The 22305-nt window shown below is 32.3% G+C and overlaps 6 protein-coding genes across 7 annotated transcripts in view; 2 read left to right on the forward strand and 4 right to left on the reverse strand.

The window, feature by feature from the left end:
- Positions 1-1609: 1609 nt before the first annotated feature.
- LOC115246031 (E3 UFM1-protein ligase 1 homolog) lies at positions 1610-5118 on the forward strand. Its single transcript, XM_029824609.1, has 5 exons — positions 1610-1855; positions 2326-2903; positions 3122-3268; positions 3344-4702; positions 4797-5118. The coding sequence occupies exons 1-5, from the start codon at positions 1776-1778 to the stop codon at positions 4931-4933; spliced, it is 2301 nt and encodes a 766-aa protein (XP_029680469.1). The 5' UTR covers positions 1610-1775; the 3' UTR covers positions 4934-5118.
- On the reverse strand, positions 5115-6358 carry LOC115246032 (transmembrane protein 170A). The gene is made up of 3 exons (XM_029824611.1): positions 5890-6358; positions 5668-5773; positions 5115-5601 (listed from the first exon to the last, which is right to left on the reverse strand). The coding sequence occupies exons 1-3, from the start codon at positions 5987-5989 to the stop codon at positions 5406-5408; spliced, it is 402 nt and encodes a 133-aa protein (XP_029680471.1). The 5' UTR covers positions 5990-6358; the 3' UTR covers positions 5115-5405.
- A 329-nt stretch (positions 6359-6687) lies between these two features.
- On the forward strand, positions 6688-11386 carry LOC115245970 (proliferation-associated protein 2G4). Its single transcript, XM_029824507.1, has 7 exons — positions 6688-6844; positions 7678-7912; positions 8052-8214; positions 8327-8506; positions 8909-9157; positions 9634-9780; positions 9859-11386. Exons 1-7 carry the CDS (start codon positions 6760-6762, stop codon positions 9958-9960), a joined length of 1161 nt encoding a protein of 386 aa, XP_029680367.1. The 5' UTR covers positions 6688-6759; the 3' UTR covers positions 9961-11386.
- Positions 8129-15456, reverse strand: LOC115245969 (nedd8-activating enzyme E1 catalytic subunit). 2 transcript variants are annotated; one of them, XM_029824506.1, is made up of 5 exons: positions 14767-15452; positions 14189-14549; positions 13763-14092; positions 13391-13586; positions 8129-8258 (listed from the first exon to the last, which is right to left on the reverse strand). In XM_029824506.1, exons 1-5 carry the CDS (start codon positions 15012-15014, stop codon positions 8242-8244), a joined length of 1152 nt encoding a protein of 383 aa, XP_029680366.1. In that variant the 5' UTR covers positions 15015-15452; the 3' UTR covers positions 8129-8241. The 2 variants fall into 2 exon arrangements, with proteins under 2 accessions (XP_029680366.1, XP_029680365.1); XM_029824505.1 differs by lacking the exon at positions 8129-8258 and having other exon boundaries at positions 12047-13586; positions 14767-15456.
- Positions 15457-16056: 600 nt separating this feature from the next.
- LOC115245968 (mediator of RNA polymerase II transcription subunit 17) lies at positions 16057-19051 on the reverse strand. Its single transcript, XM_029824503.1, has 8 exons — positions 18898-19051; positions 18534-18713; positions 18095-18411; positions 17759-17971; positions 17438-17643; positions 16736-17308; positions 16466-16614; positions 16057-16387 (listed from the first exon to the last, which is right to left on the reverse strand). The coding sequence occupies exons 1-8, from the start codon at positions 19005-19007 to the stop codon at positions 16177-16179; spliced, it is 1959 nt and encodes a 652-aa protein (XP_029680363.1). The 5' UTR covers positions 19008-19051; the 3' UTR covers positions 16057-16176.
- Positions 19052-20674: 1623 nt separating this feature from the next.
- Positions 20675-22305, reverse strand: part of LOC115246057 (gamma-secretase subunit Aph-1) — a 5937-nt gene continuing 4306 nt past the window's right edge. The window contains exons 2-3 of the mRNA XM_029824643.1: positions 22164-22305; positions 20675-22062 (exon numbers count right to left, since the gene is read on the reverse strand). The exon at positions 22164-22305 is cut by the window's right edge and continues 16 nt beyond it. Coding sequence (XP_029680503.1) covers positions 21579-22062; positions 22164-22305 — 626 coding nt within the window. The 3' untranslated portion in view covers positions 20675-21578. The remainder of the gene's footprint in view (positions 22063-22163) is intronic.

Consider the following 22305-nt stretch of genomic DNA (forward strand, 5'->3'; position numbering starts at 1 on the left):
TATATATACATTGGAATAGGGAGATTATTTCTTATTGAAATTATCCAAGATCTTTCAATCCGGCTTTGATCTAAAAATCTAAATCAATATAAAAAACATTGTAAAATATATGTACATAAGAGAAAGAATTTGAGTAATCCTATAAAAATATTTACAAACATGTGTCGAACACGTGGGGGAATTGTCGCTTACACTTATATATATGCGCGATATAAGCGTAAAAAAATCTAGTCTAAAATTTATGAAAATTATTTATTTTTATTTTTAAAAGAATACTTGCTATCTTCTCGGATATTCCATGGATTTCCTATGATTCTTACGGTTTTTGCCGGTTCTTGCTTCGCCACCATCGCACTTGATGCTAAGATGCTTCGTCGTCGCAGTTTTATAGCATCTGATGCTAATTCGCAAAATCTTCTACATCGGATAGAGATACCATGAGAAAGTCCGACTCATCTGACGATGAGTTTCGTCTCGAAAAGAGATTCTCAGCCGAATTCGAAAATTTGGTTTCGCACAACGTCGCTTGTCCTTCCTTGTTCTCTCGTTCATCAAAGATCTTCTCCAAATCATCCACGTTTTCTGTTTCATGATTCTCGTAATCTTCATCCTCGTTAAATACCAATGTATCGTCACAGCATATTAAAAGCAGCATGATATAGTAGTAAATGATCTCTTGAATTTTATAACAAAGATAATCAAAATAATAACTAAAATGATTAAAAGCGTCTTTCATCATAGAGTGAATCGGCCAATTCTTCGCAGATTTCTTTGTAGTCGATGCTTGCTCTTCTGTTTCCGAAGATTGGCTCATTTCTGTCACATTTGGTTCAGCGTGTATTGATTTTTCATCGAGTCTTAACATTGATGATGCATCCGAATGATCGAGCGGCTCGTCGTCGAACAGCTTAGTCAATGCCTGCATTTTTGTCTCGTATCTGCCAGAATTCGTTTTACGTATCTTTCCACGAGTTCGCGTTACTGTTGATCGACGATCAAAAAGCTTTTTCTTTCTTCGTATTTAATTAACACGATGTCTTCTGCTCAATCTCACTTTAATTCGATACCGGGATGTCATACACGTGTGTCTGCGTCTTCTTCGGAAAAAAGCCGGAATCAAAGTGGAGCAGTGCATGTATAAGACCTTTTATTTGTCTAGCACAGAGTTGCAACTGTATTTAGTGATTTCCGAACTAACTTTTCAAAGTAGGTAGCGTTCAAAAAACTTTCCCTTTGTCAGTGCGTAAAGTTGTGTGCTTACCTGAACAAAATCGGAATTCAAAAGAATTTCAAACTGCCTTTTTAAAAAAGAAGTGCTGCTTTAATGTCAAAGTAATGACATCTATAATTAAACTCTACGAAACCTGATACAACTAATATTGTTTTATTGTTTTACCAACATCGGATCACTTGTCATAATACCGAAAAAAAAAAAAAAAACATTGAAATGTTCAATTTATGAACAATTTATTAACGAGGAATATAAATTCATTGAATTAAAAATATATATCAAAAAATATTTTTCAGCAAAAGAGGTTCTGTAAATTAATGGCATAACTCATGAAATGATTCATCAATTCAACGATCCTTTTTATCTTCAGTAAGCATTACAGACCTCTTTCCAATAGGGCATGCTAGTAGGGTACCTCAGCAATACTCTATACTATATGTGAGGTTAAATTTGGCAACTTGATAACTTGGCAGTTTCCAGAGTGTATCAGTCACACCTTTCCTCAATTTTAAAGAGTGATAAGTTAAATGATATAAAAAGAAAAATGTCCAGCGTGGATTGGGAAGAAATTAAGAGGCTGGCCGCTGATTTCCAGAAGGCACAGCTCAGCTCAACTTTACAAAAGTATGAGACAACTTTAATCTCCACAATGTGGATCACAACATAATTTCGTTCTCGTAGTAATCTCTGATAACTGTAAAATAATTGTAAATAATAGTAAAGTGTGCGAATAAATTATATTAAAATTACAAATACATTTTTGTTATTCGATTCATTTTTTGCGTATAATTTTGTATTGTAATAGTTCATGAGAAATCTCTGATCAAATTTAAACATATGGAATGTTGATAGTAATATATTGATAAATTTATTTTTATTGAATATGAATTTTAAAGAAGATTAATTTTATTATAATTTATTACATAAATAAGAATATGTTTAAATTAAAATTTATTTATTGTTTCTTTTATATCAGTTTTTGATGTTGCAACACTAAAAAAAACTTGAGAATTTTCAATTAAATTCATTACATATGTTGAGATAATATTTGTCATGTTTTACAGCAATCTAACGTAATTAAACTTATATTACAGACTTTCTGAACGAAATTGTATAGAGATTATAACAACATTGGTAGAAAACAAGCTTCTCGATATTATATTTACTAATGATGGCAAAGAATACGTAACTCCCCAGTATCTTGGAAAAGAAATCAAGGATGAATTGTATATTCATGGTGGAAAAGTTAGTTTAGTCGACCTAGCACAAATTCTTAATGTTAATTTATCACAAGTAACCAAAGTAGTAACAGAAATTGAAAAGCACAATAAAGGGCTAAAAGTAATATTGGGACAACTCATCGATAGGAGTTATATAAATAAAATTGCAGAAGAAATAAATGATAAGCTCATACAACACGGTTGTATCAATGTGGCCGAATTGACACTTACTTATAATTTACCTGCCGAATTCTTACAATCAGTTATCGAAAAAGAACTGGGAAAGATAATACATGCCACGCAAGATTACCAAGATCCTAAGATCTTTTATACTGAAAGCTTTGTAGCTAAAAATAGAGCAAAAATTAGAGGTGCTTTGTCTGCTGTGACAAAGCCTACACCACTATCTGCAATATTAGGCCAATGTAGTGTTCCAGAAAGGATATTTTTCTGTAAGTGCAAAAATGTAACATATTGACATTATAAAAAGATAATAACTTCCTTACTTTTTCACATAATTAAGTAATTTTGTTTCTATTTTGTTAAATATTATATGTTTAATATATCAATTATATTGATTGGAACAAATCAATCTATCTTTGTTTAGATCTATTACTTAGCATTCATTTTTATAATATTTACATTTTCTATTTATCTTATTATATTATAGCAATTCTGGATGGTTTGCAAGAAGTAAAACAGGTGCCTGGAGTTGTAACTGGGAAACAGAGTGGAAATAGCATTTACATACCTACTATATATTCTAAAAGTCAGAATGAGTGGGTTGAAAACTTTTATAAGCAGAATGGATATTTAGGTATATATAATTTAGAACAATTTTTTGTAGGAAATTCCTAAATATCAATCAATCTAATGTACTTTTATCTTTCAGAATATGACGCGCTCACAAGACTGGGGATATCGGACCCATCAGGTTATATAAAGCGTCATTTTCCAAACGAGACTATGATCTATTTAAAATCAGTAGCTGTGGGAACAGTGGTAATGGATCAAGTTGACGCTAATATTGAAGAAATCATTGCGACCGGATCTTTCCTTGATCTTTATCCTCTTTTACCGTCTGTATTTAGTGACGAGGATGCGGAAATTCTTCTCAAATTATTTACAAAGAAGACAAAGGTCAATGTGCATATATTTGCAAAAACAGTTGCAGTTTCTGATGCCTTCTTACAAACTTTAACCAAATCCTTTGAAGCAATAGCAGAACAGAAGGCTCGAGAAGTAGTAGCTAATGGAAAATGGGTTCAATGTATTATTGAAAATAAATTGAAATCAAAGTCTGTGGATCTAATAATCGAGAGTAAAACGAATAAAAAGGAGGAACGAAGAAAAAAAGCAGTTCTTGGTAAAGCGGGTGGCGGTAGCCAAGGCAGGGAAACCAAGACAAAGTCTACAAAGAAGAAGTATCTTCAAGGAAGAGCACAAGAAAATGATTCCGATGAAGATGAGACGAGACAGACATCAGTCGAAAAAGGCGAGATTACATTAATATCCTTGGAAGGAATAAAAGCGGAAATTATGAAAGATGAGAACATATCCATAATTGAAGATTTGGCGGACGAATTAGCGCACAACCTGCAACCGAAATTGAATAAATCCGCTTTATCATTAGCAGAGCAATTGGCTCAATCCAACAAGACCACGAATCTAAACGAAATTAGCGAGCGCCTAAATATTCTAATAACGAATATTCGAATATTCGACAAGGGCATCAAACATTTAAACAAAGCAGATCAAGCCCCGCTGAACAAATATCTGCTCAAGTCGCTAGGTCTCGATTTTGTAACAAGTATATTTAAATTGGCTGCTCAACAGAATATGCTACAAGTGGCAGAGAATCTTACGACAGAGATGAGGCAAAGATTGTTGCTCGAACTACCTGCAGATGTTAAAGAACCATTGACCGCTACCCACAAAACAGTAATGGGAGATTCGGTGGAGGATTTTTTGAATACTGTTGATGGAGCAATGGCATCTTGCTGTTTGGTTCTGAAGAAGTATGATAAAAAGAAGGAGCGACGGCAGGTGCACACTCACAGAGAAGCTCTGTTGGAGGAATTGAATGCTACACAAGATCCCGCATTGGCATTGCATCTAGTTACTAGTGTGCTTTTCACTGTTGCCACGCAAAATGCCTTACACATGTCTGGCAGACATGTAACAACTGTTCTCGCATTCCTCCAAAAGCAATTAGAGCCTGATACGATATCGATTCTTTCCAAATACCATGGTATGTAATAATCTATGAAATAATAAAAAAAAAAAAGATCTTTTTCTTTATAGTGTGAAACTAACCAAAAAATATTGTTTTTTTTTCCACACAGATTTGGTGCTCAACTTACTAAGCACTTCTGACGAAAACATAAAGATGGAGGCCTCTAGAGCCTTGGAAGAAGGGTTAACAGATATAAAAAATATCGCCAATGATTTCAAGCAACATGTGAAAGCAGACAAGTCTTGAAAGGGATTTTATGGTCAATTGTATGATATAAATAATGTAAAATAATTTAGATTTACTCACCTTATACTAATATTTGTATAACATAATTAGCGCATTGTATTTTATAAAATATAGAGAACATATATTATTGACAATTTAAAAAGATCAATCTGTTACACAAAAAAAAAATAAATAAATAACCATGAGAACTAATTTATTGATACCATGACGCTTTCACTATGATGGACGATAAATGCATTTGTTTTTCATTACAAAATCCTCCTAATATTTATCTTTCAATAAAACTTCATTTTTTATCATTTTTTACAATCAGTTCGATAATGGATGCGAAGGTAACTAGATATACATTGATAAACTTACCTATACATATGTATGTACATAATTTTGTATATATATATAACTTAGAAGACACTTGATCATCGTTCTTGTATATACAGATAAATATCACAAATGTAGTTCTTGTAACATTGGGTTACAAAGTCGCTAAGATTCGTGTGAATCCAACACATACTGGAACCACGGTCTGTCCAATACCCCAAAACAATGCATACAAAGGAGGCATTTGATAACCGGACGCTCTGTACACAAATGCAACTGCCGCCGAACTAACAACACCCGATGTCAATGGTAGCAATACACCCATTATTATGATAAGCAGCGGAAAAAATCTGTATATATAATTGATCATGAATTGTGTTTAACTCCCATATAAATAACATTTAAAACTTACATACTTGCCGTATTTGTGCTGTCGCAAAGTAGCAAAACAAATCGCGCCAGCGATTGTGTGCACAAATATTGAAGAGAATAGGGCCCATAGAAATATTTGATACCACATCTCTGAAAAATTAAAATATATTAAATTTAATTTTCATAAATAAATTCAGACAAGATATAACGATAATTTATCATAAATTGTGGATGCATTTATAACGTACTTATTTGATTATATATACCTGCGAATGATGTCAAAGGTGTATTGAATATGTTGCCAGAGTTCACATTTCGTAATGCCATTTGCGGTCGCAGTGAATTGATATCCGTTTGCACATCCATATGGGCATCGATGAGAAAGAAACTTTTCCAATCGTCTCTATTTGCGACACATACGAATTTTTTCGTAAATTTTCGCTCCCTTTATAGTTTGACAATTGTTGATGAGGTTATGTCGATGCATCGTTAAGAAATTATTCCGGAGTTATTGACTATTATCACTGTTATGACACACGAGAAACAGCGATAATGATAATCATACAAATGGATATACATCCTTTATAAAATGAGACGGAAAATAATGGAAGGAATTAAAAAATTTCTGTGTTCAGTTGTCAAATTTGACATTGTTCGATGTTATTTGGTTGGCTGTTGCCAACCGAACGCAGTGCGCAGTCTATAATTTGTCAGTAAAGTTACGTCAGAGATTTATCTGTAAATAGAGAGTGCCAGCGTCACGTATTTTTTCTATTTACAAATTATTTTATAAATTAGAAAGGCAACAAAAAGATTATTTACATACATAAATTTTATGTTTAATTTTTAATATTCCTTATTGCAACGGAATAAATACGTGACTGAAGTATTTACAGCGTCTACTAGCGCTTGCACGTTGCGCATGCGCGAGATTTGTCCCTCCAATTCGAAACGTTTGCCAGCATGCCGGACTCGCAATCAGAAGAAGAGACTCCCATCTATGTGTCTTATATGTCTATGGTGTCGATTCGCGGTGTTTGTGATCGAGGACCGAGACGAAAGGAGTTATAGGAGGAGGAGGAGGAGGTGCTGGTCTGTGCTGGAGTCACGTGATTTCGATATAGTGTGCCGAAGACATGGCGGACAAAGAAGAAACTGAAAAGACCATCGCCGAGGACTTGGTTGTCACCAAGTATAAAATGGCTGGCGAGATCGTAAATCGTAAGGGAACGCTTCCATAGTACTCGGGCAAAATTCCTGCGGCCGTAAACGCGCATCGCACGCGCGTATTCTTCTTATTGTTGCCATATGGAATTCGGCGCGCCAATGCCGGGCTATTCCGCAGCCATGTGCTAGACCTTTAAGTCTTCTCTAAGCATTCTCCAATATGATCCAATAGCGCTTTCTCGATCTATCAAATGCGTGCTTGCTCAACGAACGAATTTTGTTTATTCGCGATCGTCTATCATTCATACAATTTCAGCCGCGATCGTACATTCATGCCGTTTGCACGCTCTTGATTCGTTTTAATTATCTCGCACTAAATATAAGCTGTATATAACTGCAATACACTTATCTTTCTGGCTTAATAGCGAATTTACATGATTTTCTAAGATAATAGCATATAATGTATCTGTTTATTGTCTTATGAGTTCATATAAAATTATAAGATTTATGTGTGTATGTGTGTGTGTGTGTGCGCGCGCGCGCGCATCACACACACACACACACACACACACACACACACACACACACACACACACACACACATATATATACTATTTGAATTATGACTAACAGATTCTATCCTATGGCTGTATTTTGAATTTCAATACTGGCAGTGAATATCGGAATATAGTTTATATATCAATTTTATAGTATATTCAATGAATGATAGATAATATTATATATTATGTACAATTTAATTTGCAATAAACAAATTTTATTTGCAAAAAAAAATTCTTCCAAAAGTTTTATTGATATATAACTTTGACATGTAATTTTTTTCATAATTATATCATAATATATATGCTTGTGATATATATATTTTACAGGGATATTAAAGCAAGTTTTAGACAAATGCGTTGCTGGAGCTTCTGTAAGAGAAATATGTGAGTTTGGTGACAAACTACTTACAGAAGAAACTAACAAAGTTTTTAAAAAAGAGAAAGAACTTAAAAAGGGGATTGCTTTTCCAACATGCATATCAGTCAATAATTGCATTTGTCACTTTTCACCCATTGCTAGTGAACCTGATCTTATTCTCAAGGATGAGGATATGGTTAAAGTGTAAGTTTATTTCTAAAAAAAAACTTGCTTTTTTATAGATTGTGTAATACTAACAAAATTTAATAGTATAAATAATATTATACGTTACTGAAAACATTTAACATGTCACATAAAATATATATAAATTATATGATTCTAGTGATCTGGGAGCACATGTCGATGGTTTTATAGCTGTAGTGGCACACACCATTGTCATAAATTCTTCACCAGAGAAGAAAGTTACAGGCCGAAAAGCAGATGTAGTTTTAGCTGCACATTTTGCTTCTCAAGCTGCATTAAGGCTGTTGAAGCCAGGTACAGAGGTAGGATTGAGAACCGACTTGTGTGTACTATATTGCTTCTTCATCTATTTTAAAATTAAAATGTGTCAAATTAAATTATAAACAAATTTTGATATATTATTATATATTTCAGACATACACAATAACAGGCACAGTAGAGAAAATATGTGATGCTTATAAATGTAAACCGATTGAGGGCATGTTAAGTCATCAGTTAAAACAATTTAAGATTGATGGAGAGAAAACGATAATTCAGAATCCGAATGATGCACAAAAGAAAGAACATGAAAAGTATACACTTGAAACTCACGAGGTAAAAATTATGCGCTTGGAACAACATTTAAGTTATACATAATTAAAGTTGGTAGTTAATCATTTGTAAAATAATAAAAATATGAACAATGATATCAAACAAATTTGACTACTAGTGTAAATGCAAAAAAATACAGTATATTTTCTATAATACTTGTCTCGAGACTGCAAGAGATTTTGAATATTAAATATTAATAATAAAAAATATACTTTATTGATACTTTGTCACACATACACCAGTACCCAACAACTCGTGTGTTGGCCTTGTAATCATTACTTGTATTTATTCTTGAAAAACAAGTTGAAAGTTATGTGTATCTTATTAAAAAAAAAAAAGCATATAAGAAATCTAGAATATTTTCTTAAGTAATTTTTTAAAATTATTATATGTATTTAATTTCAGGTGTATGCAATGGATGTACTGGTTAGTACAGGTGAAGGGATAGGAAGGGAACAGGATACTCGAGTCACAATATACAAGAAGACAGAGGAGACATATCAGCTTAAATTGAAGGCGTCTCGCATGTTTTACTCGGAAGTCTCCCACAAGCATGGTCTCATGCCATTCAATTTACGCACCTTTGAAGATGAGAAGAAAGCGAAAATGGCTGTTGTTGAATGTGTAAACCATAGGTTGATTGAGCCATTCCAAGTAAGAACATTTATATGTATTAATCTATTAACCCTATGCTGACAGACACTAGGTCACTCATGACTCATATTTTAAAATATTTTATAAAATTATGCACTAATTAAAACAAATATTTCATATATATATGTGCATTTTATAGAAAGATCAGTTTTTTTTTTTTTTTGCACATATTTTTCTTTTAATTATCATGTACAAATAGTATTTTTTGAAGAGAAAAAAAATATATTCAAGAATATATATAAAATTCAAGAATATATATAAAATTAAAACACATCTATTATAACACATCTATTATAAAATTTTATATTATATTATAAAATTTTATTCTGTGATATGTATAAAAGAAAAAAAATCTGCTATGAGTCAAAATTTACTTGGTGTCTACGATATTGGCTATTATACAGTCTACTGTCCGACTGTTAATTATCATAGTATTGCGCATGAGGAAAGTTCTAATATCACTTTTTTTTAATTAGGTGCTCTATGAAAAACCAAATGAGTATGCTGCACAATTCAAATTTACAGTACTTTTGATGCCTAATGGACCTCATAAAATTACAGGAATTCCCTTTGATCTCGATATCTATCAATCTGACTGTGTTGTGGACGATCCCGAATTGAAGGTAGAACATTATGATAAGGAAAATATATAACAGTTTTCTAATTATTATTGTTATATTAATAATAATTAAAAATTTCAGAATCTTTTGTACTCTTCAGCAAATCCGAAGTCGGCAAAAAAGAAGAAAAAGAAGGCTGAGAAAGCTGTAGATGTTGCTATGGAAGTTGATGCTAAGGCCTAACACTGTCATTTTCTAACACATACCATGACTTATATTGACATCATGCACTATTTCAATATTTTTCATTTAGTGATCTAAGTAAAAGGCTGGACACTTTCAAACACAAATCACTCGATTAATATAATACCTTCGTTTAGATATTGCATTGATAAATTGCAAGTTGCATCAATGTTTTGCATTGTTATGCTCTTGCTATCAGTAATCGTCTGATATGTATCCACCTAATGACTTACCTATTTACCTTTCTTCCTTCCTCTTTATTTTCCTATTTATGTACTTCATTCATCCAATGGAAGTCTCAAGTTTTGCCATTTGATACGTATTACCTATTTACCTTTCCTCTCTACCTTTCTATCTATATACTTCATTCGACGGAAATATCTAGTTTTGTCGCCCTGAATCGAACCAAGAATCAAACTTTATTATACATTATATGATAACTTTTCAACATTTAAGTTATACCAGAGTATCTTTTAATGTGGACCATGGATCGTATTATTACTATTTATAGATTGTTAATTATTCATATGACGATTACTTGCAATTGTAATGCATTACGAACTTTGAACTAACGTTTTATATGTAACAATTATGTGTGACAGTTTTCTGTGGAACATTTGGATTGGCTAAGCTAAAAAAAGTGAATTGTATAAACTCAAAATATATTAAGAAATATTTTCGCTTTCCTATATAACTAAAATTATAAAATTGTATAGAATACATCTCTTCATTTTATATACAGGGTGTTAATTAATTCTTGCTCAACAAGTACATAGTGAGATTCTTTGATGAAAAATAAGCCGAAAAGACAATCCTCAAACATTTTTTCTGCGATGTTTAATGGAGAGAGAGAGAGAGAGAAAAGGAATTATTAAATGAAATTCACATTTTATCACACACTTAGTGCCGTTCCGGAAACGGATATATGTCCATGAGCCGTGCGGTTGGTAGTTTGCGTGGCTACATATCCGACGCGTGGTTCACGTATATTTAAATAACAACGCTCTGTGTGTGTGTATTAGGTAGATTTTAATAATTTCTCTTTAAGCATTGTAAAAAAAATGGTTCAGGACTTTTGAATTATTTTTCATCAAGAAATATTGCTATGTACTTAATAGACGTAAATTAATTATATATAGCACTTTGTATATAAAATATTATGTATACACACACACACACATATATGTATACATATATACTTTAAAATTTTAAATAATATCACAATTTAATTTTATGGGTAAGCGAGTATATATGCTGTAACATCTGAATATTTGCACAAAATACGATTCACTTAATTCTAGTTCTAGATTAGCCAATTTTATTTTGTGTCCAGCTATGAGAACTACTATAATAAGGTTTAACTACAAATTGTACAATTGGAGAGTGTCCATTCTGGGACATTGCATAAACAATGAAATGCCAATGATTCACCGAGTGTTTCGTTGCGAAAATACCCCTTACCAACAAAAAAAAACCAATTATATAAATTATTTCTACTGTGCGCAGATTTTATAGATTGTGTGTGCAGTACAGATTGTTAGAAGTTGGTTAAATTGGTTAGATTAGTAGAAGCTGGAAATATATATAATATTAAAGGAAACTTTATTTCTGTGTGAGCGAGATAAAAAAAATAATCTTTACAAAAAAATATGGGGAGTAATATTAACTTGCCGACTCACCACAAACCATAAATAATGCAAATGAATATTGTATAATAATAGTTTTATATAAGAGGGATAGATAATGTATCTGTTATAGATATTTTTTCTACTCAAGTTGTGCATATGTCGAATGTTATAGAGTGTGCTTGTATAACAAAATATCATATTGTGCACTATCCATCATTTGCTTAAATATCTTTCCATAATTACAATCGTGTTTACAATCAAATTTTTGGCATTATATTTGGAGGCTCTTTATAATTTTTTAATATTTTTAAATTAGATGAAAAAAAAGATTAATTATCGCAATTAAAAAAAACTAATTGAAATAAATAAAAATATAAAATTATGCAAATGAAGGCTGTGCACAAAATTTATATGCAATATAAAATTTAATGTAATGATATAAAATAAAGAAAAAAAAATTGTTATAAAAATGCTTGATAATAAGCTAACAAGTATAAATTTTGACACGTACATATATTTCATGACTCATTATATATTACTCCATTTCTCTCTGTAAATGTAGTTAAATATATAATACACAAAATACTATATATATTTGTAGAAAGAAAAAAGGGAAAGAATATCATCTTAATCTGGAGACTTATAATTATGCAAGCTGAATTTTATATTTATGATTATCATTATTTGTTAATAATTTTGCTATGATATATGATCTTTTATCAAAACGAGGATGTAATTACAGAAATATATAGAATGATATTTACAATCATGTCTTAATTGTTCAAATACTATATATATATATATATTTCTCTACATTTATATATGTATATATATAGATTGACTACTACTACTACTGAACTTTTTTATCATATATTTTATTATAATATCATTTGAGAACTACAAAAAATCATTATTAACAAATAATGTTGTTGTACAATAAATTATACACAATTGGAGACTATAAACACTTCTGATATATCTTATGTGACAAATTGATATTTCTTGTGTAATTTCTAATCAAGATGAGGATGTTATAGCAATATAAAATAATGTTTATAATCATGTTTTTATTGTTCAAATACTAAATATATTTCTACATTTGTTTATAGATTGATTATTATTTCCGATCAATTTTTTTTATATCATATACTTTATTACAATATTATTTAAAAATCACAGAAAATCGCATTAATAATTATTAAGAAATAATGTGCAATAAATTACACACAATTGTAGCTTTTAACGATTTTGACATATGTAACAAGATATTTCTCATATAAACATATATAGAATAATGTGTAATCGCATGTATAAAGGCCAATCATGTGAAAAAATTAGTCATAACCGTAAGGCCATAAGCAAATCGACCAATCACAATCAAGTATTTTTACAACATAATAAGAATGTTTGACTGTGATTAGTTTGCTTACGCCATTACGATTACGAAAATTTTTTCACGTGCAATGGTGCTTAAGCGATTTTTGACTTCATTATATTTTCTTACATTTTTATATTTTTTAATCTGCTTTATATATAAAATTAATTCAAATAATATAAATACAAGTAATGAGAGAAGAAGTGCGATATTTGAAAACAAAATTTTCAGCGTGATTACTGCCGACTTATTCTATCATTATGTAAAAATTTTAATTTCAGAATAACTGTATTGGGAGTTGTAATATCGGCGATGTTTATTTCAGTATCGTCTTTTAAACCTAGCTCGATCAAAGTCTTCGACAGATTCTCGCGAGTCTTTTGCTCGATGCTCGACACCGTTTGTATGTACAAAGTTTTATTTTTACCGTTTATAATCGCTGTAAGCCCGGGATTTTTCATTTGGAAATCTGGTCGTTCACAAAGAAGCTCAATCAAGTCTTGCAGTTTGTATCTTGAATCTTTGATTTCAATCTCTCGTGGTATTTGGCTACATGCCAGGCAATTTTGCTTTTTCTCTGCTTCATAAGTGTACGTGTAAACTCCGTCCAAATTGTTAAGTACCTTCATAACAGTAAGATATTTATCATTTTGTACTGTTTATTTCATCAAAATAGTTATCGATATAATTATAATACGATTTACATTGTACACGAGACGTAAAAATGCGTAAAAAATGTTCTTGTTACCAGATTAGTATTTTTCTCTAAAACAGATTATTGTTGACTTATTATAATTACCATGTAATTATTTAAAGATGCGCTACAACTGGTTGCAAGTTTAAATGCTTCTGTCGCGCAGATAGCGGCGATAACGGCGTTCGTCGACGCCACAGCCGGTATAATATTCTTAATGATACCTTGTACAAGTCTATATGTTAAGCCCTGTATGCCAAATTGCGTCGCTCTTTCGATCGACTTTTCGTAAATCCAGTTTATATGCTGGGGATCGTCTCCATCAATCGCGCAATCGAATGGATTCTCTTTTGGCCATTGAATTATTTTTACATATTCTACACAGTGCTCTGGTAAACGCGGAGTGTTGGCTATTGTACATAAAGGATATGTGACCTATGCAAAGCACAAACAAGTTTCTAATATATGATACAAACAAATGCTCTACTGATAATATTAAATCTCGAAGAGTATGGGAGATTATATTCTCACCTGTGGAGGATAGAGATCCAAGGTACACTCAATACATGGATTCATACCAGGCAATATAACTCGGGCATTTCCTTTAAAACCTTCAGTTCCACCATCTATCAATGGTATAACACTACTGTGCTCCAACGTACCATTTTCATAGACAAGCAAAGATATTAGCATACCATTAAGCCATCTTCTTGCGACAATTGAATCTAATCCACAGATTATTATATGAAACTGTTGGTAAAACGCTGCATCTTTAGCTTGTATCTCACAATTATGTGCAATTACATTGCAACCAGGCACTCTAGCATTGATAAATCTCGCAGCTACCTCCGCCTTATAAGATCCAATATCTTTGTGACGAAATAAGAACTGTCTGCACAATATATGTTATTTTTTTATAAACTTTATAAAATAAAAAATATTTGTTTATAAATAAATAATTTTTTTTTATACAGGTTTTATGCCAGAATTTCTTTTATAGAATAAAAATGAAAAAACTCGGAAAAGATCAGGTATAACAGAAATATTGTACTTTTATGAATGAAATCTCTCCGAGTATCTCTTGTAACTTGTAACATAACCTTGCTTACCGGTTGAGGTTAGACAACTCGATTGTATCCATATCAATCACATGGATATGTCTAAATCCCATCAGAGCCAAATTTTTTAATAGCTCGCATCCTAAACCACCAGCACCGACAACGAGCACTTTGCAACGCTCTAGGAGCATCTGCAGATTCTCAGAAGATGGCTCGAAATCCGGTCGACAAAACGGACCAGATCTCTCCAACACTTTACGCAAATTACTCCATCGTCTGTTCGTATGATCAGAGCCCATTATCACAGAATAAACAGTCCAATCAGGATAACAATATAAATCAAATTTGGAGTTAATGAACCAAGTTTTTCTTAAACGTTAGAACATGTCTTCTCAGACTCCTTCTTTCCTGTTTAGGTTTCTTCCTCTTCAATTTTATTTCTGTTCCAGTAAATGTTTAGAATAACCCGCTCTACTTAGATTTTGATAAAAATACACTTAATCGATGACTTTTTACATAAAAACAATGATTTGAAAAGTAAAAATCGTTGCTCGGTAGTGTGAAAAGAAAGATGCCACTTTTGAAGGTTAGGAAATCTGTCATGCCGACGAAATTCTGGCGATATGCGCATGCGCAGCAAAATGAAAAGGCACACGAAATTTGAATAAAAATACTTCCACACGTTTACTATTTATTAAATCCGTGTAAAGCGAAGTTCATATCGCCTGATGATTTTAATGCAACAAGATCTATAATTATATAATTTCACTTAGATTTATAACTTCTCACTCAAAGCAATCAAATAAAACGAGGGCATCGATTTTGTAATTCAAGGGTGAAAATTATAAAAATGAGCGAATTTACTATGTTTGGACCAATGAAATTATAAATTTTTTATAATAAATTCGTTCATTTTTTACTCTCACTTGAATTACAGAATCAATACCAATGTCTATAATTGCACAATTCTACCTACACTCGCACGTAATCGCGTATCGAACAGTGAAGTAAAACCCGCGTAGTGTAGCACCTTCGCTTACTCGGATCCGAATTCCGAATGGCGGCGAGCAGTGAATGCCTGTCGCGTCGATTATCTTCGGCATTGTTCGGTCGTGCTAGACTTCTACGGCTGCGCGGTTCGGCTGTCGCGCAGCCGTGGGTCTAGTTTCCCCATTATTGTTATAAGCAATTCTTAATTTATATTTACTTATCTATAATTATATATTGTTTACGACTCTGTCGGATCATTATTTTTATACGAGAAACATATGGGAAAGTGCATTCTAATTTATACAACTCTTTTTTCCTTATTCTAAATTAATCACGTATGTAACTTTTTTTCTATGCATTCTATTATTAAAATATGTGAGTAGAAATAAGTGAAAATTAAAGGGAAAGTATAAAAAATCCTTTAAGTCCCACAAGAAAAATATATAGAAGTTTCACTGTAATTTGCAACACTTAAGAGCTCATTAAAGAAGACATTAGTAATTCCATTTTATTGAGGAAATTTTTCCCTTCCATCTTGTCCCATCTGACTTCTTTAAAGGAACCTCCTAGATTCTCCCATTTTCTTTCTCGAACAAGTTGGCCAGGAAAGAAATCTTTTCGGGGGGAATGAGCAATAGCAACTTGCACGCCCATTTGTGGTTCACATCGTACAGCTATCATTCTGTAAATATAATTTTGTAATCAATAAATATAATACATAAGAAAATTTTATATTATAAATTGAAATATAAGAAAATACCTGTCACCGATTGGCGAAGCTAGAATACAACTACTAGCATTTCCAAGAGGTTCCACTGAACCTAGACCAAGATGTGAGCTATTTGCTAAAAACTGCCAGCCCATGCATTTGGCCAGAGCTTGTACTGCATTTATCTGATGTTGATAAATCTGCATATAAAAAAAAATCATACCATTTTATTAATTAAAAAATATTTTATATAAAACTTTAAAATCTTTATACTCTTATATTTTACAAATGACTGTTAATAAAAAAGTAAAGAAAAATTACCTGACAAAAAATTAGATCCCTCAACTCCTGGGGTTCATAACTCATATGCATAACTCTACCATCGCGACACACGCACTTCAATGATTTTTCACCAACGTGAACGATCATTGTCGTCCGACATACGCTGTCGTATCCATGCGTCAAAATATTAATTTTTACACAAGATTGTGTCGGTGAATTTAATGCGTTCCAATGTGAAACAATAAGAGGATCTTTCACTTCTTTCGCTATCGTATCTAATACGTATTCCGTGCGCAAACGCATGAAAAAATGTTGTGCCTGTTGAATAATCTGTTCTAGTAACGTTTGACTTTTCGTCATTTCTAGAAGTTCGTATTTATCAGCAGCAGTAGGGCCAGCTAAGTATCTGCGCTTACTAGGTCCGAGTGGACCTGAGGCAGGATGAGGAAATGGATGTTGACTATTTTTATAATGCACTTCACGCAACAATTGATGTAAAGAATGTTCCAACACATGATCGTGATCTGTTTTATGCGGCGGTGGAGCAGTAGGTTTCTTATCGTTGCCTGTGCTATGGCATAGACCAATTATTAATTGAATTCCAGGAAGTACCTAGTATAATATAATAAATAAAATGGTTTATTAAGTAAATGTCACAATATATTATTCGATTTGAATTAAAGAACATTACATAAGAAGAAGATGGAAAATTATCTCTAACTTTAGTTTTAAGATACATACTGTGGCCATTATCTGATTTCCAACAACCATGTGAGGTATAGGCGCGCGTAAGTGCACGGCCTCTCGTGCCAATTGACTAAATAGTTCTTTGCAAAATAAAACATTTTGTGCAGCTTCTAATTTCTGCTGCCAATGCATATCGGCGTTTGAATTATTAGTATTGCTATTAAGCAAACTTATATTCGCATTGCATAAATCTTCTTGATCTAAAGAAACGTATACATGCTCACTTTTTAACATGTATATTATATACATTATACATATATTTTTTATATAGTATATTTTTAGACAAATCTTTTTTTCTTCTTTTGGTCACATTACCTTTCTGACATAATACTTCAATATAGGCGACACCTTGCAACTCGCTAGGTATGGTCACGCGTAAGGCAGACATTTTTGAATTTGAAGAAATATGAGATTGCCCCGACATATTATTACCAGCATTAGGAGATGCTGGTGGACTGTTACTACTTTTCTCTTCTTCTTCAGCTTTAGTGACTTCAAACATACCCATTTGTGTATATTTCGAGCCAGCTAGAATATAAATACAGCACAAGTTTTTAAAACATATAAAAATATTAAAACTACACAAACCACTTTTCCAAGAAAATATAAAATATGTTTAAATCTATAACAAATATAAAAATAGATACTAACCAGTTCGATAACTAAGATCACCAATGATAGAGTTTGACACTTTCTTCAAACGCCAATTTTGTCGTAATCTTAATAATTCAATATGAAAGTCAGGAGTGGATTTCGTTCTAGCTAATTCTGCTTGACAATTTCGCAGTCTCTCAGCACCCAGCATGAGAACTGATGCTGCTCCTGCCAATGCCTTTTTTCTAGCATATACTTGTATCATAGGCTTTACTTCAACTGGTTCCTGAGGTACTGGATCCAATACCATATAATTTTTCTCTTTTGCTATTGCAAGTACATCAGCCAATACACAAACTTCCGTCAAGGCATTCCTATAAAAAAGTTAAATTCAATTATTAGGTTTAGTAAATCATTATATATCTAATTGTCAATTTGAATACTCATTACTTGCATAAAATAGAAGAATTCGAGATACAAAAAAAATATGACAAACCTTAATTTATTTCTAACACTATCCCAAGGCCATAAAGAAGATTGAAATGAAGTAGAATCTTTTGTATCTTCATCGCCTTTTTCACCTTCTAATTGCTCCTTCTTTATCTCCTCACCATTTGTTTTATTGAAGTCAATTTTTTGAGCAATTTTCGCCAAGTTCTCCGACAATGTAAGGGGCCTGCAGCATAATTAATAAATTTAATATATAATATAATATTTAATAATTCTATTCAATTTTTCAATTTTCAAAACTAAGGTTAATTACGAGATGTATTTGTAATGTACATTTAATACCTAATTAAAATTGCATTAATCAAATATTGTTTAATACGTTCTCTATTATTTCTAAAACTGTTACATACGCTTGATAAATTTCTTGGCCATCATAACTGATTTCCTGTATCTGGTTCTCAATAGGCGCCTCTACAGAAATATTCACAGAATACGCCATTATTGTTTTCGTATGTTCCATGAAGGGGTGCGTTCCGATTCCCCACCTGAATACACCATAGACGTTTATATATTACTAGACTGCTAACCCCTAAGGGCCAATTTCACCAAGTCCGGTTAGATTAACCGACGGTTAAAATTAGCAGGGTGGCCAACAGAAAATAGAGGTGAAGGAAAACCAAGCATTCATATCATTTCAGTTGGAACCCTGCTAATTTTAACCGTCGGTTAATCTAACCGGACTTGGTGAAATTGGCCCTAACTGGAAGCTGTAAAGTTAGCCGAACAAATATATTATTTACCAACCAATTTTGTTCAAATTGGTCTTAATTGAAAGACAATCGTTTGGTAGTATAACTCATTCAAAATCGCGAAAATGGCTAAACTAACTATACACGACAAGTCTTCGATTTATGCGCTATCATATCGAGATGATTTTGATTTTTGCGCTGCAACCCTTAAGGGACTTCCCTCTTGATGCAAAGGGCGAGATCCTTATATAACTCATTCAAAATCGCGAAAATGGCTAAACTAACTATACACGACAAGTCTTCGATTTATGCGCTATCATATCGAGATGATTTTGATTTTTGCGCTGCAACCCTTAAGGGACTTCCCTCTTGATGCAAAGGGCGAGATCCTTATATAACTCATTCAAAATCGCGAAAATGGCTAAACTAACTATACACGACAAGTCTTCGATTTATGCGCTATCATATCGAGATGATTTTGATTTTTGCGCTGCAACCCTTAAGGGACTTCCCTCTTGATGCAAAGGGCGAGATCCTTATATAACTCATTCAAAATCGCGAAAATGGCTAAACTAACTATACACGACAAGTCTTCGATTTATGCGCTATCATATCGAGATGATTTTGATTTTTGCGCTGCAACCCTTAAGGGACTTCCCTCTTGATGCAAAGGGCGAGATCCTTATATAACTCATTCAAAATCGCGAAAATGGCTAAACTAACTATACACGACAAGTCTTCGATTTATGCGCTATCATATCGAGATGATTTTGATTTTTGCGCTGCAACCCTTAAGGGACTTCCCTCTTGATGCAAAGGGCGAGATCCTTATATAACTCATTCAAAATCGCGAAAATGGCTAAACTAACTATACACGACAAGTCTTCGATTTATGCGCTATCATATCGAGATGATTTTGATTTTTGCGCTGCAACCCTTAAGGGACTTCTCTCTTGAAGTAAAAGGCGAGATTCTCATATAAGGGCTAATTTCACCAAGCTCGGTTAGATTAACCGACGGTTAAAATTAGCAGGGTTCCAACTGAAATGATAAGAATGCTTGGTTTTCCTTCACCTCTATTTTGTGTTGGCCACCCTGCTAATTTTAACCGTCGGTTAATCTAACCGAGCTTGGTGAAATTGGCCCTAAGGCGTTTTCGGTTTTATGTACGAACATAAATACATGCCTTTCTGCGCTTTGATGGCACCATGCATATATGTATGATATAGTGATTAGTAACAAAACAAACAAATGTATATAAATTTATTACTATATGCGTATAATATATATATATATATATATATATAAGTATTCGTCATTTAATTTATTTATAACTAAATAAACTAAACAAACGAAATGATTATTGTAATTATCATTATTATATAAAAATATCTTGCACTTTAGAAGAGGTAACAATGATATACACAACTGTGTGATATATTGTACAAAAATTGTTTTTATTTTATTGTCATATGAAATATAATGTGAATTGGACAATAAATCGTTGCAAAATGTGGTAAGTGAAGATTAAATTAATTAAATCTCAAGAGATATAGGTCACAGTAATTATCTTAAAGTTAATTATCAGGTGGCTTTCTTTTTTTTATTTATATACATAGATTAATAAACAATTCCTTTGACTCCTTATAGTTTCTTCGTTTAATCTAGTCAAGGAATTCATTTTTAAGATGAAAATTGATGCACAAATATATATCTTATTTAATATGATAATTATACATTATAGAGAGAGATGTATACACGTGCGGGCGCGCGCACACACACACGGACGCATGTAATTACACATATATTTTAATCCTTTTTTTCTTTTTAGACACACGAGGAAAAATGTATATTTCAATGTCATGCTTCAAAATGCTATTCCGTTTCTGTCTATAATGTTTTAATGGACCAATAGCTTAACAAAACTATTCAGTGTTGAAGCCTTTCAGGGAGAAAACAATCGCGAAAATTTCGTGTCAAGATACTTATTTTTATATTAAATTAAATTTTTTTTATATTAAATAGTTAAATGTTCTCAAAATGTTATGTAATTATAGTGTAAAATGTATTCTTTATAGAATTCAACAGAATGTGTTTAGCACCGCTACAAAATTTACCATTCAATTACAATATTTCATATCTACATTTTTCATATCACATGGACTTGATAATTTTTGAAAAGTATACTTATTTTTTAAACGCATCCTTATTTATATTATATATAATAAAGCAAAGAACAATTTTCTTATAAGACTAGTAAGTGGAGAGAATGTTTTTTATTACAATGCTCAAAGATGGAATTATTAATCAATCATATATTATTAAGTAACTTTTATAAATTCTCAGTTTCTTTGGAAATGGAGAATTGAAGTTTGAATCCACCCACCTGAAGCTTTGTATGCGAGTGCAGTTGTTATCACTAATACTATGTATGCAGACAAAAGACTGGCTGCATATGCCTGATAACGATTGAGCAAGGTCATACATGAGACAAATAGATGCGTTCCAACTACCCAGATAATATGTCCCCAATTTCTTTTGTCCAATGCAGAAAAAAAGATGACACCCCAGAATGTATGTAGCAAAATGAAGCACAGTGTGGTGGCAGCTGATATAATGAAGAAGTATTCACTGCCTTGCCAGAGTCCCATAGTACCAGGTCCAACTGCGTCAGCCAGGACATTAACTAGAGCAAAGGCACCGCTCATGAAGCCAAAACCTAAACCACACACATAAGCAAATATGTGTCTGCTATCTGCCACATGCGTTGTTGTAACTTTCTCCAAGCCTCTCTCGGCTTTACGCAGCACCCAGTAAAGTAGGTATCTTTAAAAATATAAAACAAATAATAAATTCTATATGCATACAAAATATACGATTTTTAATACACAACTGAATTAACTCAGACATCGGAGTGTAAAAATTACCTGAAGCTCTCCTGGAACAATACGGAAAACACTAGTCCAAATGCGAGATTTTCCTGTAGAGGAACAACGGCATACCAGAGTACAGATGACAGTAGCAATGAAATAAGCCAGAAAAAGGCGCTGGCTATCAATATGATTATTC

This window comes from Formica exsecta, unplaced genomic scaffold, assembly GCF_003651465.1.
Source record: "Formica exsecta isolate Colony F162 unplaced genomic scaffold, ASM365146v1 scaffold138, whole genome shotgun sequence".
NCBI classification, from domain to species: domain Eukaryota; kingdom Metazoa; phylum Arthropoda; class Insecta; order Hymenoptera; family Formicidae; genus Formica; species Formica exsecta.

What these genes read in the sequence shown, in the direction of transcription:
- LOC115246032 (XM_029824611.1), bottom strand. Translation starts at nt 5,989, where the DNA reads ATGGATGTGCAAACGGATATCAATTCACTGCGACCGCAAATGGCATTA. An exon ending in ACCTTTGACATCATTCGCAG is followed by an intron (nt 5,774 to 5,889) that starts GTATATATAATC and finishes TTAATTTTTCAG; the next exon opens with AGATGTGGTATCAAATATTT. An exon ending in CGACAGCACAAATACGGCAA is followed by an intron (nt 5,602 to 5,667) that starts GTATGTAAGTTT and finishes TTATATATACAG; the next exon opens with ATTTTTTCCGCTGCTTATCA.
- LOC115245969 (XM_029824505.1), bottom strand. Translation starts at nt 15,014, where the DNA reads ATGGGCTCTGATCATACGAACAGACGATGGAGTAATTTGCGTAAAGTG. An exon ending in TGGATCTCTATCCTCCACAG is followed by an intron (nt 14,093 to 14,188) that starts GTGAGAATATAA and finishes TGCTTTGCATAG; the next exon opens with GTCACATATCCTTTATGTAC. An exon ending in CATCTTTAAATAATTACATG is followed by an intron (nt 13,587 to 13,762) that starts GTAATTATAATA and finishes ACTGTTATGAAG; the next exon opens with GTACTTAACAATTTGGACGG.
- LOC115246031 (XM_029824609.1), top strand. Translation starts at nt 1,776, where the DNA reads ATGTCCAGCGTGGATTGGGAAGAAATTAAGAGGCTGGCCGCTGATTTC. An exon ending in TAAGCAGAATGGATATTTAG is followed by an intron (nt 3,269 to 3,343) that starts GTATATATAATT and finishes TTTATCTTTCAG; the next exon opens with AATATGACGCGCTCACAAGA. An exon ending in GATTCTTTCCAAATACCATG is followed by an intron (nt 4,703 to 4,796) that starts GTATGTAATAAT and finishes TTTTCCACACAG; the next exon opens with ATTTGGTGCTCAACTTACTA.
- LOC115245970 (XM_029824507.1), top strand. Translation starts at nt 6,760, where the DNA reads ATGGCGGACAAAGAAGAAACTGAAAAGACCATCGCCGAGGACTTGGTT. An exon ending in GGCTGGCGAGATCGTAAATC is followed by an intron (nt 6,845 to 7,677) that starts GTAAGGGAACGC and finishes TATATTTTACAG; the next exon opens with GGATATTAAAGCAAGTTTTA. An exon ending in GATGAGGATATGGTTAAAGT is followed by an intron (nt 7,913 to 8,051) that starts GTAAGTTTATTT and finishes ATATGATTCTAG; the next exon opens with TGATCTGGGAGCACATGTCG.
- LOC115245968 (XM_029824503.1), bottom strand. Translation starts at nt 19,007, where the DNA reads ATGGAACATACGAAAACAATAATGGCGTATTCTGTGAATATTTCTGTA. An exon ending in AGTGTTAGAAATAAATTAAG is followed by an intron (nt 18,412 to 18,533) that starts GTTTGTCATATT and finishes ACTTTTTTATAG; the next exon opens with GAATGCCTTGACGGAAGTTT. An exon ending in GAAATCAGATAATGGCCACA is followed by an intron (nt 17,309 to 17,437) that starts GTATGTATCTTA and finishes ATATTATACTAG; the next exon opens with GTACTTCCTGGAATTCAATT.